This window comes from Tinamus guttatus, unplaced genomic scaffold, assembly GCF_059628265.1.
Source record: "Tinamus guttatus ecotype Peru unplaced genomic scaffold, ASM5962826v1 Tinamus_guttatus_pri_ptg001732l, whole genome shotgun sequence".
NCBI classification, from domain to species: Eukaryota; Metazoa; Chordata; class Aves; order Tinamiformes; family Tinamidae; genus Tinamus; species Tinamus guttatus.
Window position 1 is genome coordinate 1 of NW_028290266.1, and position 15243 is coordinate 15243.

At 66.1% G+C, this 15243-nt stretch overlaps 1 protein-coding gene across 1 annotated transcript; it reads left to right on the forward strand.

Annotated features, from left to right (window-relative positions):
* Nucleotides 1-1543: 1543 nt before the first annotated feature.
* LOC148590106 (RNA-binding protein 10-like) lies at nucleotides 1544-14891 on the forward strand (the record flags this gene model as incomplete). The annotated part of the gene is made up of 8 exons (XM_088539472.1): nucleotides 1544-1704; nucleotides 2381-2478; nucleotides 2584-2671; nucleotides 3901-4090; nucleotides 10585-10666; nucleotides 11557-11734; nucleotides 13761-13810; nucleotides 14713-14891. Coding segments are annotated over 8 exons (1026 nt in total), but the record flags the coding sequence as incomplete, so codon positions are not given.
* Nucleotides 14892-15243: the final 352 nt, after the last annotated feature.

Genomic DNA, 15243 nt, shown 5'->3' on the forward strand with positions numbered 1-15243 from the left:
GGGGGTTCTGGGGTCCTGGGGGATATTGGGGGGGGGCAGGGGGTTATTGGGGGTCCTGGGGGGTATTGGGGGTTATTGGGGGGTTCTGGGGGCTATTGGGGGGTCCTGGGGGGTATTGGGGGTTCTCAGGGGGTATTGGGGGGAGCAGGGGGTTATTGGGGGTTATTGGGGTTCTGGGGGTTATTTGGGGGGTCCTGGGGGGTTATTGGGGGTTATTGGGGGGTCCTGGGGGCTATTGGGGGGGGTTGGGGTTATTGGGGGTGTTTTGGGTTCTTGGGGGTTTATCAGGGTGTTTTGGGGTTCTGGGGGGTATCAGAGTTTATCAGGGTGTTTTGGGGTTCTTGGGGGTTTATTGGGGTGTTTTGGGGCTCTTGGTGGGTTTTGGGGGGTTATTGGGGGTGTTTTGGGGTTCTTGGGGGTTTATCGGGGTGTTTTGGGGTTCTTGGTGGGTTTGGGGGTTATTGGGGGGTGTTTTGGGGTTCTTGGTGGGTTTGGGGGTTATTGGGGGTGTTTTGGGGTTCTTGGGGGTTTATTGGGGTGTTTGGGGGTTCTTGGGTGGGTTTTGGGGTTATTGGGGGGTGTTTAGGGGTTCTTGGGGGGGTATCAGGGTTTATTGGGGTGTTTTGGGGTACTTGGTGGGTTTGGGGGGTTCTTGGGTGGGTTTTGGGGTTCTTGGGGGGTATCATGTTTTGGGGTACTTGGGGGTTTATCGGGGTGTTTGGGGGTTCTTGGGGGGTATCAGGGTTTATCGGGGTGTTTTGGGGTTCTTGGGGGTTTATTGGGATTATTGGGGGTGTTTTGGGGTTCTTGGTGGGTTTGGGGGGTTATTGGGGGGTGTTTTGGGGTTCTTGGGGGTTTATTGGGGTGTTTTGGGGTTCTTGGGGGGGTATCAGGGTTTATCGGGGTGTTTCGGGGTTCTTGGTGGGTTTTGGGGTTCTTGGGGGTTTATCGGGGTGTTTTGGGGTTCTTGGGGGGTTTGGGGGGTTCTTGGGTGGGTTTTGGGGTTCTTGGGGGTTTATTGGGGTGTTTTGGGGCTCTTGATGGGTTTTGGGGTTATTGGGGGTGTTTTGGGGTTCTTGGGGGTTTATTGGGGTGTTTTGGGGCTCTTGGTGGGTTTGGGGGGTTCTTGGGGGTGTTTTGGGGTTCTTGGGGGTTTATCGGGGTGTTTTGGGGTTCTTGGGGGGTTTGGGGGGTTCTTGGGTGGGTTTTGGGGTTCTTGGGGGGTATCAGGGTTTATCGGGGTGTTTTGGGGTTCTTGGTGGGTTTGGGGGGTTATTGGGGGTGATTTGGGGTTCTTGGGGGTTTATTGGGTTGTTTTGGGGTTATTGGGGGGTTCTTGGGGTGTTTTGGGGTTCTTGGTGGGTTTTGGGGTTCTTGGGGGTGTTTTGGGGTTCTTGGGGGTTTATCGGGGTGTTTTGGGGTTCTTGGGGGGTGTTTGGGGGTTCTCGGGGGTTTTCCGGGGTGTTTCGGGGTTCTCGGGGGCTCCCGCGGCTCTCGGGGCGCCCCGGCCCCCCCAAACCCCCCCATTTCCCCCCGTTTCCAGCCATCATCCTGCGGAACCTGCACCCGCAGAGCAGCCTCGAGTCCATCCTGGGCGCCCTGGCCCCGTTCGCGGCGCTCTCGGCCGCCAACGTCCGCGTCATCAAGGACCGGCAGACGCAGCTGAACCGCGGCTTCGCCTTCGTGCAGCTGGCCACCATCGTGGTGCGGAGGGGGGGCCCGGACGCCGGGGCCCGTTCCGTGGGGTGGGAATGTGCCCGGACGCCGGGGCCCTTCCTATTGGGTTGGGAATGTGCCCGGACGCCGGGGCCCTTTCTATGGGATTCCCGGACGCCGGGGCCTGTTCCGTGGGGCGGGGGGCGCCCGGACACCGGGGCCCTTCCTATGGGATTCCCGGACGCCAGGGCCCATTTTGTGGGGTGGGAATGTGCCCGGACGCCGGGGCCCTTTCTATGGGATCCCCGGACGCCGGGGCCCATTCCGTGGGGTGGGAATGTGCCCGGACGCCGGGGCCCTTCCTATGGGATCCCCGGACACCGGGGCCCTTTCTATGGGATCCCCGGACGCCAGGGCCCTTCCTATGGGATCCCCGGACGCCGGGGCCCTTCCTATGGGATTCCCGGACGCCAGGGCCCTTCCTATGGGATCCCCAGATGCCGGGGCCCTTCCTATGGGGTGGGAATGTGCCCGGACGCCGGGGCCCTTCCTATGGGATCCCCGGACGCCGGGGCCCTTCCTATGGGATTCCCGGACGCCGGGGCCCTTCCTATGGGATCCCCGGACACCGGGGCCCTTCCTATGGGATCCCGGACGCCGGGGCCCCTTCCCGCCCGTTCCCGCCCGGACGCCGGGGCCCCTTTCCCGTCCCCCCCCCCCCCAGGAGGCCGCCCAGCTGCTCCAGATGCTGCAGGCCCTGCAGCCCCCCCTGCACATCGACGGCAAGAGCATCAACGTGGAGTTCGCCAAGGGCTCCAAGCGGTGAGCCCCGCCCCCCGGGCCTGGCCACGCCCCCCCGGGCCGGGCCACGCCCCCCCGGGCATGGCCACGCCCCCCTCCCCGCTGAGCTCCGCCCCCTTCCCGCAGGGACATGGCCGCCCCCGAGGGCCCCCGGGCCAGCGCAGCCTCCGTGGCCTCCACGGCCATCGCGGCCGCCCAGTGGGCGCTGTCGCAGGTGGGCGGGGCTTGGGGGAGGCGGGGCTTGCGCGGGGGCGGGGCTTGGGGCGGGGGCGGGGCTAAAGCAGGGGTGGGGCTTGGGAGGGGCTTGGGGTGGGTGAGGTTGGGGGTGGGGGCGGGAATCGGGAGGAGGGAGTGAGGGGCGGGGCTTGGGAGGAAGAGGCGGGGCTCGGGGTGGGGGGTGGGGCAGGGGACAGTATGCGGTGGGCGGGGCTTGGGAGAAAGGGGCGGGGCTGGGGAAGGTCGGGGCAACGTGGGGGCCGGGCTTGGGCGGAAGGGGCGGGGCTTGGGAGGAGGGGCGGGGCTTGGGCGGAAGAGGCGGGGCTCGGGAAGCAGGGGTGGGGCTCGGGGGTGGGGCAGGGGACAATATGCAGTGGGCGGGGCTTGGGAGAAAGGGGCGGGGCTGGGGAAGGTCTGGGGGCAAGGTGGGGGCGGGCTTGGCGGAAGGGGCGGGGCTTGGGAGGAGGGGCGGGGCTTGGGAGGAAGAGGCGGGGCTCGGGAAGCAGGGGTGGGGCTCGGGTGGGGCAGGGGACAGTATACGGTGGGCGGGGCTTGGGAGAAAGGGGCGGGGCTGGGGAAGGTCGGGGCAACGTGGGGCGGGACTTGGGCGGAAGGGGCGGGGCTTGGGAGGAGGGGTGGGGCTTGGGTGGAAGGGGCGGGGCTGGGAGGTTGGGGGCAATTTTGGGGGAGTGGGGGCGGGGCTTGGGCAGAAGGGGCGGAGCTTGGGGCAGGGGCGGGGCTCGGGAAGCGGGAGCGAGGGGCGGGGCTTGGGAGGGAGGGGGCGGGGATGGGGAGGGAGGGGGCGGGGATGGGGGTGTTGCTGGGTGGGCACGTGGGTGGGGCCTGGGGGGTGGGCGGGGACTGGAAAGGGGGTGGGGCCTGAGGGCGGGGTCTTCGGGAAGGGTGGGGGGCGGGGCTTGGGGAGAGGGAGGAGCCGAGGGAGGGGTGGAGCCTGTAGGAAGGGGCGGGACCTGGGGGTTAAGGGGTGGAGCTTGTGGGTGAGGCTGGGTTGGGGGTGGGGCTTTGGGAAGGGGCGGGGCTTGGAGGATGGTTCAGGGGCCCTGCGATGGTGGATGGGGGTGGAGCTTGTGGAGGGGCGGGGCTTAGGGAAGGGGGCGGGTTTAAGGAGGAGGTTGGCGCTGCGGACGTCTTTGGGAGGGGGTGGAGCCTGCAGAGGGCGTGGCCAGGGAGGGAGTGGGCGGGGCCTGAGCCGGCCCCTCCCCCCAGGCGGCGCAGGGGGGCGAGGCCTCGTGGGGGGGGGAGGAGCCTCCGGGCGACTTCGGCGGCGGCGGCTCCTTCTACCAATCGGACGAGGGCTACGGCGCCGACCCCGCCCCCTACGGCCACGCCTACGGCCGGGCCCCGCCCCCCGGGCCGCCCGGCCCCGCCCCCGCCAAGGCCGAGCCCCCCGCGAGCGGTGAGTGACCCCCCCCCCCCCCCCCCCCCCCAAAAAAAAGGGCCCCGGCGTCCGGGACCCCCCCCCACCCAATAAAGGGTCCCCCCAAAAAAGGGTCCCCCCCCCCCTTAAAGGGGCCCAGGCGTCCGGGACCCCCCCCCCAAAAAAAAGGCCCCCCCCCCCCCCCCCCCCAAAAGGGCCCAGGCGTCCGGGACCCCCCCCAGAAAAGGGTCCCCCCCCCCCTTAAAGGGGCCCAGGTGTCCGGGACCCCCCCACCGAATAAAGGGCCCCCCCAAAAGGGACCCCCCCCAAAAAAAGGGCCCTGGCATCCGGGACCCCCCCCCCGAAAAGGGCCCCCCCCCCCCAAAAAAAGGGTCCCCCCCCCCCTTAAAGGGGCCCAGGTGTCCGGGACCCCCCTTGCAAAAAGGGCCCAGGCGTCCGGGACCCCCCCCCCAAAAGGGTCCCCCCCCTCCCTAAAGGGGTCCAGGTGTCCGGGACCCCCCCCAAAAGAGGCCCCCCCCAAAAAGGGCCCAGGCATCCGGGACCCCCCCACCCAATAAAGGGTCCCCCCAAAAAAGGTCCCCCCCCCAAAAAGGGGCCAGGCGTCCGGGACCCCCCCCAAAAAGGCCCCCCCCCGCCAAAGGGCCCAGGCATCTGGGACCCCCCCCACCCAATAAAGGGTCCCACCAAAAAAGGTCCCCCCTCTCCTTAAAGGGGCCCAGGTGTCCGGGACCCCCCCAAAAATGGGCCCCATCCCCCCAAAAAAAGGGCCCCGGCGTCCGGGACCCCCCCACCGAATAAAGGGCCCCCCCAAAAGGGACCCCCCCAAAAAAAGGGCCCTGGCATCCGTGACCCCCCCCCCCAAAAGGGCCCCGGCGTCCGGGACCCCCCCCACCCAATAAAGGGTCCCCCCAAAAAAGGTTCCCCCCTCCTTAAAGGGTCCCAGGCATCCGGGACCTCCCCCAAAAAAGGGTCCCCCCCCCCCCCTTAAAGGGGCCCAGGTGTCCGGGACCCCCCCCCCAGAAAAGCCCCCCCCCCCCCCCAAAAAAAGGGCCCCGGCATCCGGGACCCCCCCCACCCAATAAAGGGTCCCCCCAAAAAAGGTCCCCCCCCTCCTTAAAGGGGCCCAGGTGTCCGGGACCCCCCCACCGAATAAAGGGCCCCCCCAAAAGGGTCCCCCCCCCCCCCCCCAAAAAGGGCCCTGGCATCCAGGACCCCCCCCCAAAAAGGGCCCAGGCGTCCGGGACCCCCCCCAAAAAAGGGTCCCCCCCCTCCTTAAAGGGGCTCAGGCGTCCGGGACCCCCCCCCCAAAAGGCCCCCCCCCCCCCAAAAAGGGCCCAGGCGTCCGGGACCCCCCCCCCCCAAAAAGGGTCCCCCCAAAAAAGGTTCCCCCCTCCTTAAAGGGGCCCAGGCGTCCGGGACCCCCCCCAAAAAGCCCCCCCCCAAAAAGGGCCCAGGCGTCCGGGACCCCCCCCAAAAAGGCCCCCCCCCCTCCCAGGAGGCCCCCCCCCAAAAGGGCCCCAGGGTCCGGGACCCCCCCACCCAATAAAGGGTCCCCCCCAAAAAGGGTCCCCCCCCCAAAAAGGGCCCAGGCGTCCGGGACCCCCCCACCCAATAAAGGGTCCCCCCAAAAAGGGTCCCCCCCCCCTCCTTAAAGGGGCCCAGGTGTCCGGGACCCCCCCACCGAATAAAGGGCCCCCCCAAAAAGGGTCCCCCCCCAAAAAAAAGGGCCCCGGCGTCCGGGACCCCCCCCCCCGCAAAAGGGGTCCCCCCCCCTCCCTAAAGGGGCCCAGGCGTCCGGGACCCCCCCCAAAAAAGGGTCCCCCCCCCCCCTTAAAGGGGCCCAGGTGTCCGGGACCCCCCCACCGAATAAAGGCCCCCCCCCAAAAGGGACCCCCCCCCAAAAGGGCCCAGGCGTCCGGGACCCCCCACCCAATAAAGGGTCCCCCCCAAAAGGGACCCCCCCCAAAAAGGGCCCAGGCGTCCGGGACCCCCCCACCCAAAAAAGGGTCCCCCCAAAAAAGGTCCCCCCCCTCCTTAAAGGGGCCCAGGCGTCCGGGACCCCCCCAAAAAGGGCCCCCCCCCCCAAAAAGGGCCCAGGCGTCCGGGACCCCCCCACCCAATAAAAGGCCCCCCCAAAAGGGTCCCCCCCCCCAAAAAAAAGGGCCCTGGTATCCGGGACCCCCCCCCAGAAAAGGGTCCCCCCCCCCTCCTTAAAGGGGCCCAGGTGTCCGGGACCCCCCCCCCCAAAAAGGGCCCAGGCGTCCGGGACCCCCCCAGAAAAGGGTCCCCCCCCCCTTAAATGGGCCCAGGCGTCCGGGACCCCCCCCCCCAAAAAAAGGTCCCCCCCCCCCAAAAGGGCCCCGGCGTCCGGGACCTCCCCCCCCCCGCAAAAGGGTGTCCCCCCCCCCCAAAAGGGCCCAGGCATCTGGGACCCCCCCACCCAATAAAGGGTCCCCCCAAAAAAGGGTCCCCCCCCCCCCCAAAAAGGGCCCAGGCGTCCGGGACCCCCCCCCCGAAAAGGGTCCCCCCCCCCCCCCAAAAAGGGCCCAGGCGTCCGGGCGCCCCCAATGACCCCCCCGTTCCCCCCCCCCCCCCCAGGTTCGGAGGCGCCGCTGGAGCCGGGACTGGAGCCCGGGGGGGGGGGCGGCCCCCGGGGCCCCCCCGGAGCCCCCCCCTACCCCCCCCCCGGCACCGACCCCCCCGCGGGGGCCCCCCCCGCCCAGGTACCGGGAACGGGGCGGAAACCCCAAAAACGGGCGGTTTGGGGGGGGGGGAACCAAAAATGGGGAGTTTGGGGGACCAAAAATGGGGCAGAAACTCCCAAAATCGAGATTTTTTTTGAGGAGGGGGAGCCAAAAATGGGGAGTTCGGGGGACCAAAAATGGGGCAGAAACCCCCAAAATCGAGATTTTTTTTGAGGGAGGGAGCCAAAAATGGGGAGTTTGGGGGACCAAAAATGGGGCAGAAACCCCCAAATTCGAGATTTTTTTTGAGGGGGGGAGCAAGTCACGAAATGGGTGGGAAACCCCAAAATTGGGAGGTTTTTTTAGAGGGGGGAACCAAAATGGGGGGAAAACCCTCAAATGTGGCATTTTTTTTCCCTGGGAAGCCCCAAATGGGGAGAAAAGCCCCAAAATTGGGGTTTGGGGGGGGACCTGAGTTGGGGGAGGGCTAAAAGGGGGGAAAAGCCCCCAAAAGGGGTGAAAAAAGCCCCTAAAAGGGCAAATTTGGGGGCCCAAAAATGTGGATTTTGGGGTGGGGAGCGAGGCGGTTTGGGATGGGGGGGGGCAATTAAAATGGGGGGAAAAGCCCAAATTTGGGGGAAAAAGGAGGGTCCCAAAACGGGGGAAACGCCCCCAAAATGGTGGGTTTGGGGGGCGGGGCTTCGGGGTCTGACCCCGCCCCCCCAGCCCTATTGCTCCGCCCCCCCGCGGCGCCCAAGGGCGACGCCCCCAGCGCGGCCCCCCCCGGCGGCCCCCCCGGCCCGGAGGCCGTGGGGCAGTACCGTGAGTGGGGCCTATGGGGCTATAGGGGCTATAGGGGCTATAGGGGCTATAGGGGGTATGGGGGCTATGGGGGGGTATAGGAGCTATAGGGGCTATGGGGGTTATAGGGGCTAGGGGGGCTATGGGGGCTATGGGGGTTATAGGGGTTATGGGGCTATAGGGGCTATAGGGGCTAGGGGAGCTATCGGGGTTATGGGGGCTATGGGGGTTATAGGGGCTATGGGGGGGTATAGGAGCTATAGGGGCTATGGGGGCTATAGGGGCTATAGGGGTATGGGGGGTATAGGAGCTATAGGGGCTATAGGGGCTAGGGGGGCTATGGGGGCTATGGGAGTTATAGGGGCTATGGGGCTATAGGGGTATGGGGGGTATAGGAGCTATAGGGGCTATAGGGGCTAGGAGGTTATGGGGGCTATGGGGGTTATAGGGGCTATGGGGCTATAGGGGTATGGGGGGGTATAGGAGCTATAGGGGCTATAGGGGCTAGGGGGGTTATGGGGGCTATGGGGGTTATAGGGGCTATGGGGCTATAGGGGTATGGGGGGGTATAGGAGCTATAGGCGCTATAGGGGCTAAGGGGGCTATGGTGCTTATAGGCGGCTATGGGGGCTATGAGGGTTATAGGGGACTATGGGGGGGCTATGGGGGCTATAGGGGGCTATAGGGGTTATAGGGGCTATGGGGGTCGTAGGGGGCTATGGGGGTTATAGGAGCTATGGGGGCTATAGGGTATGGGGGTATAGGAGCTATGCGAGGATATAGGGGCTATGGGGGTGTGGGGACTATAGGGGGCTATGGGGGCTATGGGGGGCTGTAGGGTTTGGGGGGTATAGGAGCTATGGGGGCTATGGGGGGATATAGGGGCTATGGGGGTTATGGGGGCTATAGGGGCCTATAGGGCTTATAGGGGTTATGGGGGCTATGGAGGAGTATAGGAGCTATGGGGGTTATGGCGGTTATAGGGGCCTATAGGGGTTATAGGGGCTATGGGGGCTATGGGGGGATATAGGGGCTGTGGGGGCTACAGGGGCCTATGGGGCTATAGGGGTATGGGGGGTATAGGAGCTATGGGAGGATATAGGGGCTATGGGGGTGTGGGGACTATAGGGGGCTATGGGGGCTATGGGGGGCTGTAGGGGTATGGGGGGGTATAGGAGCTATGGGGCTATAGGGGGATATGGGGGCTATGGGGGCTACAGGGGCCTATGGGGGCTATGGGGGGATATAGGGGCTATGGGGGTGTGGGGACTATAGGGGCTATGGGGGCTGGGGGGGCTGTAGGGGTATAGGAGGTATGGGGGCTATAGGGACCGTGGGGGCTATAGGGGGATATGGGGGAATGGGGGCTATTGGGAATATAGGGGATATTGGGGGTATGGGGGTTATAGGCGTATGGGGGCTATAGGGGCTATTGGGGTGTGTGGGGGCTATAAGGGCTATAGGGGCTATGTGAATATGGGCGCTATAGGGAGTATGGGGGTATGGGGTCTATAGGGGTAATCGGCCTATAGAGGTTAAGGGGGCTATGGAGTCATAAGGAACGTAGGAGTTATGGGAGCTATAAGGGCTATGGGAGCTATAGGGTTTATGGGAGTTATGGGGGCTATAGGAGTTGTAGAGGGTATGGAGGTTCTGGGGTATATAGGGGTTGTAGGGGTATGGGGGTATGGGGGGTGTAGGAGCTATAGGGGGTATGGGGGCTATAGGGGCTATAGGGGGTATGGGGGCTATAGGGGCTATAGGAACTACGGGCTGTATAGGGGTTGTGGGGCCTATGGGGCTATGGAGACTATAGGTGCTATGGGAGGTGTAGGGCTAGATATAGGGGGCTAGAGGGGCTATAGAGGGTGTTGGGGTGTTGGGGGGCTGTTGGGTTGTTTGGGGGTGTTGGGTCTTGGGGTGTTTGGGGTGTTGGAGGGGTGTTTGGGGTCTGTTGGGGTGTTTGGGGGGTGTTGGGGGGTCCGGGGTGTCTCGGGGTGTTTGGGGGGTGGGGGGTGTTGGGGGGCTGTTTGGGGTGTTTGGGGGGTATTGGGGGGTCTGGGGGTGTCTCGGGGTGTTTGGGGGGGTGTTTGGGGGCTGTTGGGGTGTCTTGGGTGTTGGGGGGCTGTTGGGTTGTTTGGGGGTGTTGGGTTCTGGGGGTGTCTTGGGGTGTTGGAAGGGTGTTTGGGGCTGTTGGGGTATTTGGGGGGTAGTGGGGGGTCTGGGGGTGTCTCGGGGTGTTTGGGGGGGTGTTTGGGGGCTGTTGGGGGTGTCTTGGGGTGTTTGGGGGGTGTTTGGGGGTGTTGGGGTGTTGGGGGGCTGTTGGGTTGTTTGGGGGTGTTGGGTCTGGGGGTGTCTTGGGGTGTTGGAAGGGTGTTTGGGGGCTGGTGGGGTGTTGGGGGTGTTGGGGTGTTGGGGGGTCTGGGGTGTCTCGAGGTGTTGGGGGCGTTGGGGGTTTTTGGGGGGTATCGAGGGTGTTTGGGGGGTCTGTCTCGGGGTGTTTGGGGGTGTTGGGGTGTCTGGGGGTGTCTCGGGGTGTTGGGGGGTGTTTGGGGGCTGTTGGGGTGTCTCGGGGTGTGTGGGGGGTGTTGCAGGGGCTGTTGGGGGGTGTTGGGGTGTCTGGGGGTGTCTCGGGGTGGGTTGGGTGGTTTGGGGGTGTTGGGGGTGTTTGGGGGGTGTTGGAGGGTCTGGGGTGTCTCGAGGTGTTGGGGGCGTTGGGGGTTTTTGAGGGGTATTCGAGGGTGTTTGGGGGTGTCTCGGGGTGTTTGGGGGTGTTGGGGTGTCTGGGGGTTGTCTCGGAGTGTTGGAGGGTGTCTCGGGGTGTCTCGGGGTGTTTGGGGGCTGTTGGGGTGTCTCGGGGTGTGTGGGGGGTGTTGCAGGGGCTGTTTGGGGGTGTTGGGGTGTCTGGGGGTGTCTCGGGGTGTATGGGGGTGTTTAGGGGTGTTGGGGTGTTTGGGGGGGGTGTCTCGGGGTGTTGGGGGTGTTTGGGGTGTCCCCCCCCCGCCGTGACCCCCCCCGTTGTCCCAGCGGTCCCCGACGTCTCCACGTACCAGTACGACGAGAGCTCCGGCTACTACTACGACCCCCTCACGGGGCTGTACTACGACCCGCCTCGCAGGTGACACCCGCGCCCGGGGCAACAGCCGCACCGGGGCGTCACCCACACGCGGAGAGTGTCACCCCGCACCCCAGGGGTGTCACCCGCACCCACCGGGCATGGGCGGCGGCACCGGCAAACGCGGCTGGTTTGGGGCGTCGGCGGGTGACAACGGGCGCTCCGACTGTTGTCACCCGCTCGCGGGATGCGTGGGGATGAGTGACACCCCTTCGGGGGCACCTAAGTGTGAACGGGAGTAGTTTGGGGGCCAACGCGGGCGACACTCGGCACATACGTATGGCTTCAGCAGGTGACAACAGGCGTTCCGGTTGTTGTCACCCGCTCGAGTGACGAGCAACACCCCCATGGAAACACATAGGGGTTATTGAGACCCATCCTAGGACCAAGGGGGTGACAAATGGCGCCCTGTTAGAGTGTGAGCGGGTGACAACGGGCGCTCCGACTGTTGTCACCCGCTCCGGGGACACCCGGGGACAGACAACACCCGCTGGGGGAAAAACATAGGGGTTATTGAGACCCATCCTAGGACCAAGGGGGTGACAAATGGCGCCTGTTTAGAGTGTGAGCGGGTGACAATGGGCGCTCCGACTGTTGTCACCCGCTCCGGGGACACCCGGGGACAGACAACACCTGCTGGGGGACACCTAGAGGTGGGGCGGGTGACGCGCGGGTGACAAGCGCCGCCTGTCCCGGTACAGGCGGGTGACCGGTGTCACCCGCCGCGGGCAGCCGCGGCCGACAGCGACCGGGGGCGGGTCCCGCTCCGAGGACGGGCGGGTGACAACGTGTCGCCCGTGCCGGGGACGAGCGGGGCACAAGCGTCACCCGGCGGCGGGGGGGCGTCACCCGGCGGCGTCACCCGGTGGCGTCACCCGGCGGCGTCACCCGCAGTACTACTACGACGCCGGGGCCCAGCGCTACCTGTACTGGGACGGCGACCGCCGCACCTACGTGGTGGCCTCGGAACAGGCGGCCGAGCCCCCCCGCGACACCCCCCCGGGACCCCCCAAGGAGCCCAAGGACAAGAAGGAGAAGCACAAGACCAAGACGGCCCAGCAGGTGGGGGCACCTGTGGGTGCGCGGGGACACCCGTGGGTGCGCGGGGACCTCGGGGACACCCGTGGGTGCTCCGGGGTCCCTGGGAACACTGTAGGTGGGTGGAGATCATGGTGACACCCATGGGTGCTCATAGACCTTGGTGACACCCATGGATGCTCTGGTGTCCCTGGGAACCCCGTGTGTGGGTGGAGATCATGGTGACACCCATGGGTGCTCATGGACCTCGGGGACACCCGTGGGTGCTCCGGGGTCCCTGGGACCCCTGTAGGTGGGTGGAGATGCTAGTGGCACCCATGGGTGCTCATAGACTCGGGGACACCCATGGGTGCTCCGGGGTCCCTGGGAACCCGTGTGTGGGTGGAGATCATGGTGACACCCATGGGTGCTCATGGACCTCGGGGACACCCATGGGTGCTCCGGGGTCCCTGGGAACCCCCGTGTGTGGGTGGAGATCATGGTGACACCCATGGGTGCTCATGGACCTCGGGGACACCCATGGGTGCTCCGGGGTCCCTGGGAACCCCGTTTGTGGGTGGAGATGCTGGTGACACCCATGGGTGCTCATAGACCTTGGTGACACCCATGGATGCTCTGGTGTCCCTGGGAACCCCGTAGGTGGGTGGAGATGCTAGTGGCACCCATGGGTGCTCATAGACCTTGGTGACACCCATGGATGCTCTGGTGTCCCTGGGAACCCTGTGTGTGGGTGGAGATGCTGGTGGCACCCATGGGTGCTCATGGACCTCGGGGACACCCATGGGTGCTCTGGTGTCCCTGGGAACCCTGTGGGTGGGTGGAGATCATGGTGACACCCATGGGTGCTCATAGACCTTGGTGACACCCATGGATGCTCCGGGGTCCCCTGGGAACCCATAGGTGGGTGGAGATCATGGTGACACCCATGGGTGCTCATAGACCTCGGGGACACCCATGGGTGCTCTGGTGTCCCTGAGAACCCCCGTGTGTGGGTGGAGATGTTGGTGGCACCCATGGGTGCTCATAGACCTTGGTGACACCCATGGGTGGTCTGGTGTGTCTGGGAACCTGTGTGTGGGTGGAGATGTTGGTGGCACCCATGGGTGCTGATAGACCTTGGTGACACCCATGGATGCTCTGATGTCCCTGGGAACCCCCGTGTGTGGCTGTAGATGCTGGTGGCACCCATGGGTGCTGATAGACCTTGGTGACACCCATGGATGCTCTGATGTCCCTGGGAACCCCATATGTGGGTGGAGATGTTGGTGGCACCCATGGGTGCTCATAGACCTGGGTGACACCCATGGGTGCTCTGGTGTCCCTGGGAACCCCGTTTGCGGGGTGGAGATCCTGGTGGCACCCATGGGTGCTCATGGACCTTCGTAGCACCCCTGGCTGCAGAAACATGGACCCTGGTAGCACCCATGGGTGCTGCTGTGTCCCAGGGACAGCTGTAGGTTGCGGTAGATCTTGGTAGCACCCATGGGTGCTGGTGCAGCCCAATAAGGACTTCTGGGTACCCAACAAATGCCGTAGCACCATGGGCACCCATGGACCCGCATAGCACCCGTGGGTGCCCATGCAGCCCCATAGCACCCGTGGGTGCATCCCCCACCCCATAGCACCCTTGGGTGCACCCCCAGCCCCATAGCACCCATGGGTGTCCCCCCCAGCCCCATAGCACCCATGGGCGCCCCCCTCACCCCATAGCACCCATGGGTGGCCCCAGCCCCATAGCACCCATGGGCGCCCCCCTCACCCCATAGCACCCATGGGTGCCCCTAGATCGCCAAGGACATGGAGCGCTGGGCGCGCAGCCTCAACAAGCAGCTCCCTTGGGTGCTCCCCCAGCCCCATAGCACCCATGGGTGCCCCCCCAGCCCCATAGCACCCATGGGTGCCCCCAGCCCCATAGCACCCATGGGTCCACCCCCAGCCCCATAGCACCCATGGGTGCCCCCCTCACCCCATAGCACCCATGGGGGCCCCCCTCACCCCATAGCACCCATGGGAGCTCCCCTCACCCCATAGCACCCATGGGTGCCCCCAGATCGCCAAGGACATGGAGCGCTGGGCGCGCAGCCTCAACAAGCAGCGCCCGTGGGTGCCCCCCCTGCCCCATAGCACCCATGGGTGCTCCCCCTGCCCCATAGCACCCATGGGCGCCCCCCTCACCCCATAGCACCCATGGGTGCTCCCCCAGCCCCATAGCACCCATGGGTGCCTCCCTCACCCATAGCACCCATGGGTGCCCCTAGATCGCCAAGGACATGGAGCGCTGGGCGCGCAGCCTCAACAAGCAGCTCCCTTGGGTGCACCCCCTGCCCCATAGCACCCATGGGTGCCCCCCTCACCCCATAGCACCCATGGGTGCCCCCCTCACCCCATAGCACCCATGGGGTGCCCCCCCCAGCCCCATAGCACCCATGGGTGCCCCCCTCACCCCATAGCACCCATGGGCACCCCCCCTCACCCCATAGCACCCATAGGTGCCCCCCTCACCCCCATCGCACCCATGGGTGCCCCTAGATCGCCAAGGACATGGAGCGCTGGGCGCGCCAGCCTCAACAAGCAGCACCCGTGGGTGCACCCCCCTGCCCCATAGCACCCATGGGTGCCCCCTGCCCCATAGCGCCCATGGGTGCCCCCCTCACCCCATAGCACCCATGGGTGCCTCCCTCACCCCATAGCACCCATGGGTGCCCCCCCAGCCCTATAGCACCTGTGGGTGCCCCCCCCGCCCCATAGCACCCATGGGTGCACCCCCCTGCCCCATAGCACCCATGGGTGCACAGCCAGCCCCATAGCACCCGTGGGTGCATAGCCAACCCCATAGCACCCATGGGTGTCCCTTGCAGCATCATAGCACCCATGCATGCACCCCCAGCCCCAGAGCCCCCATGGGTGCCCCCCTCACCCCATAGCACCCATGGGCGCCCCCCTCACCCCATAGCACCCATGGGCGCCCCCCTCACCCCATAGCACCCATGGGTGCCCCATAGATCGCCCAAGGACATGGAGCGCTGGGCGCGCAGCCTCAACAAGCAGCGCGGCGGCTCCGGCGGCTCCGGCGGCTCCGGCGGCTTCCGCGGGGCCTTCGCGGCGCCCGGGGCCCCTCCGCGACGACGAGCGGCGCCAGTCGCCAACGGCCGACGCCGCCTTCGCCATCCTGGAGAAGAAGGTGGGGACGGGGGGGACATGGGGACATGGGGACATGGGGACGTGGGGGGATATGGGGGGACATGGGGGGACATGGGGATATGGGGGGACATGGGGACATGGGGACGCAGGGACATTGAGGGACATCAGGGCTATGATAGGACATGGGGACATGAGGGGACACGGGACATGGGGGGACGTGGGGGGGATGTGGGGACATTGGGGGACATGGGGGACATCAAGGGACACAGGGGACATGGGGACATCAGGGGGGACGGGGACATGGGGATATGGGGGGACATGGGGACATGGGGGGACATCGGGGGACATGGGGGGACATGGGGACATGGGGGGACATGGGGACACAGGGACAT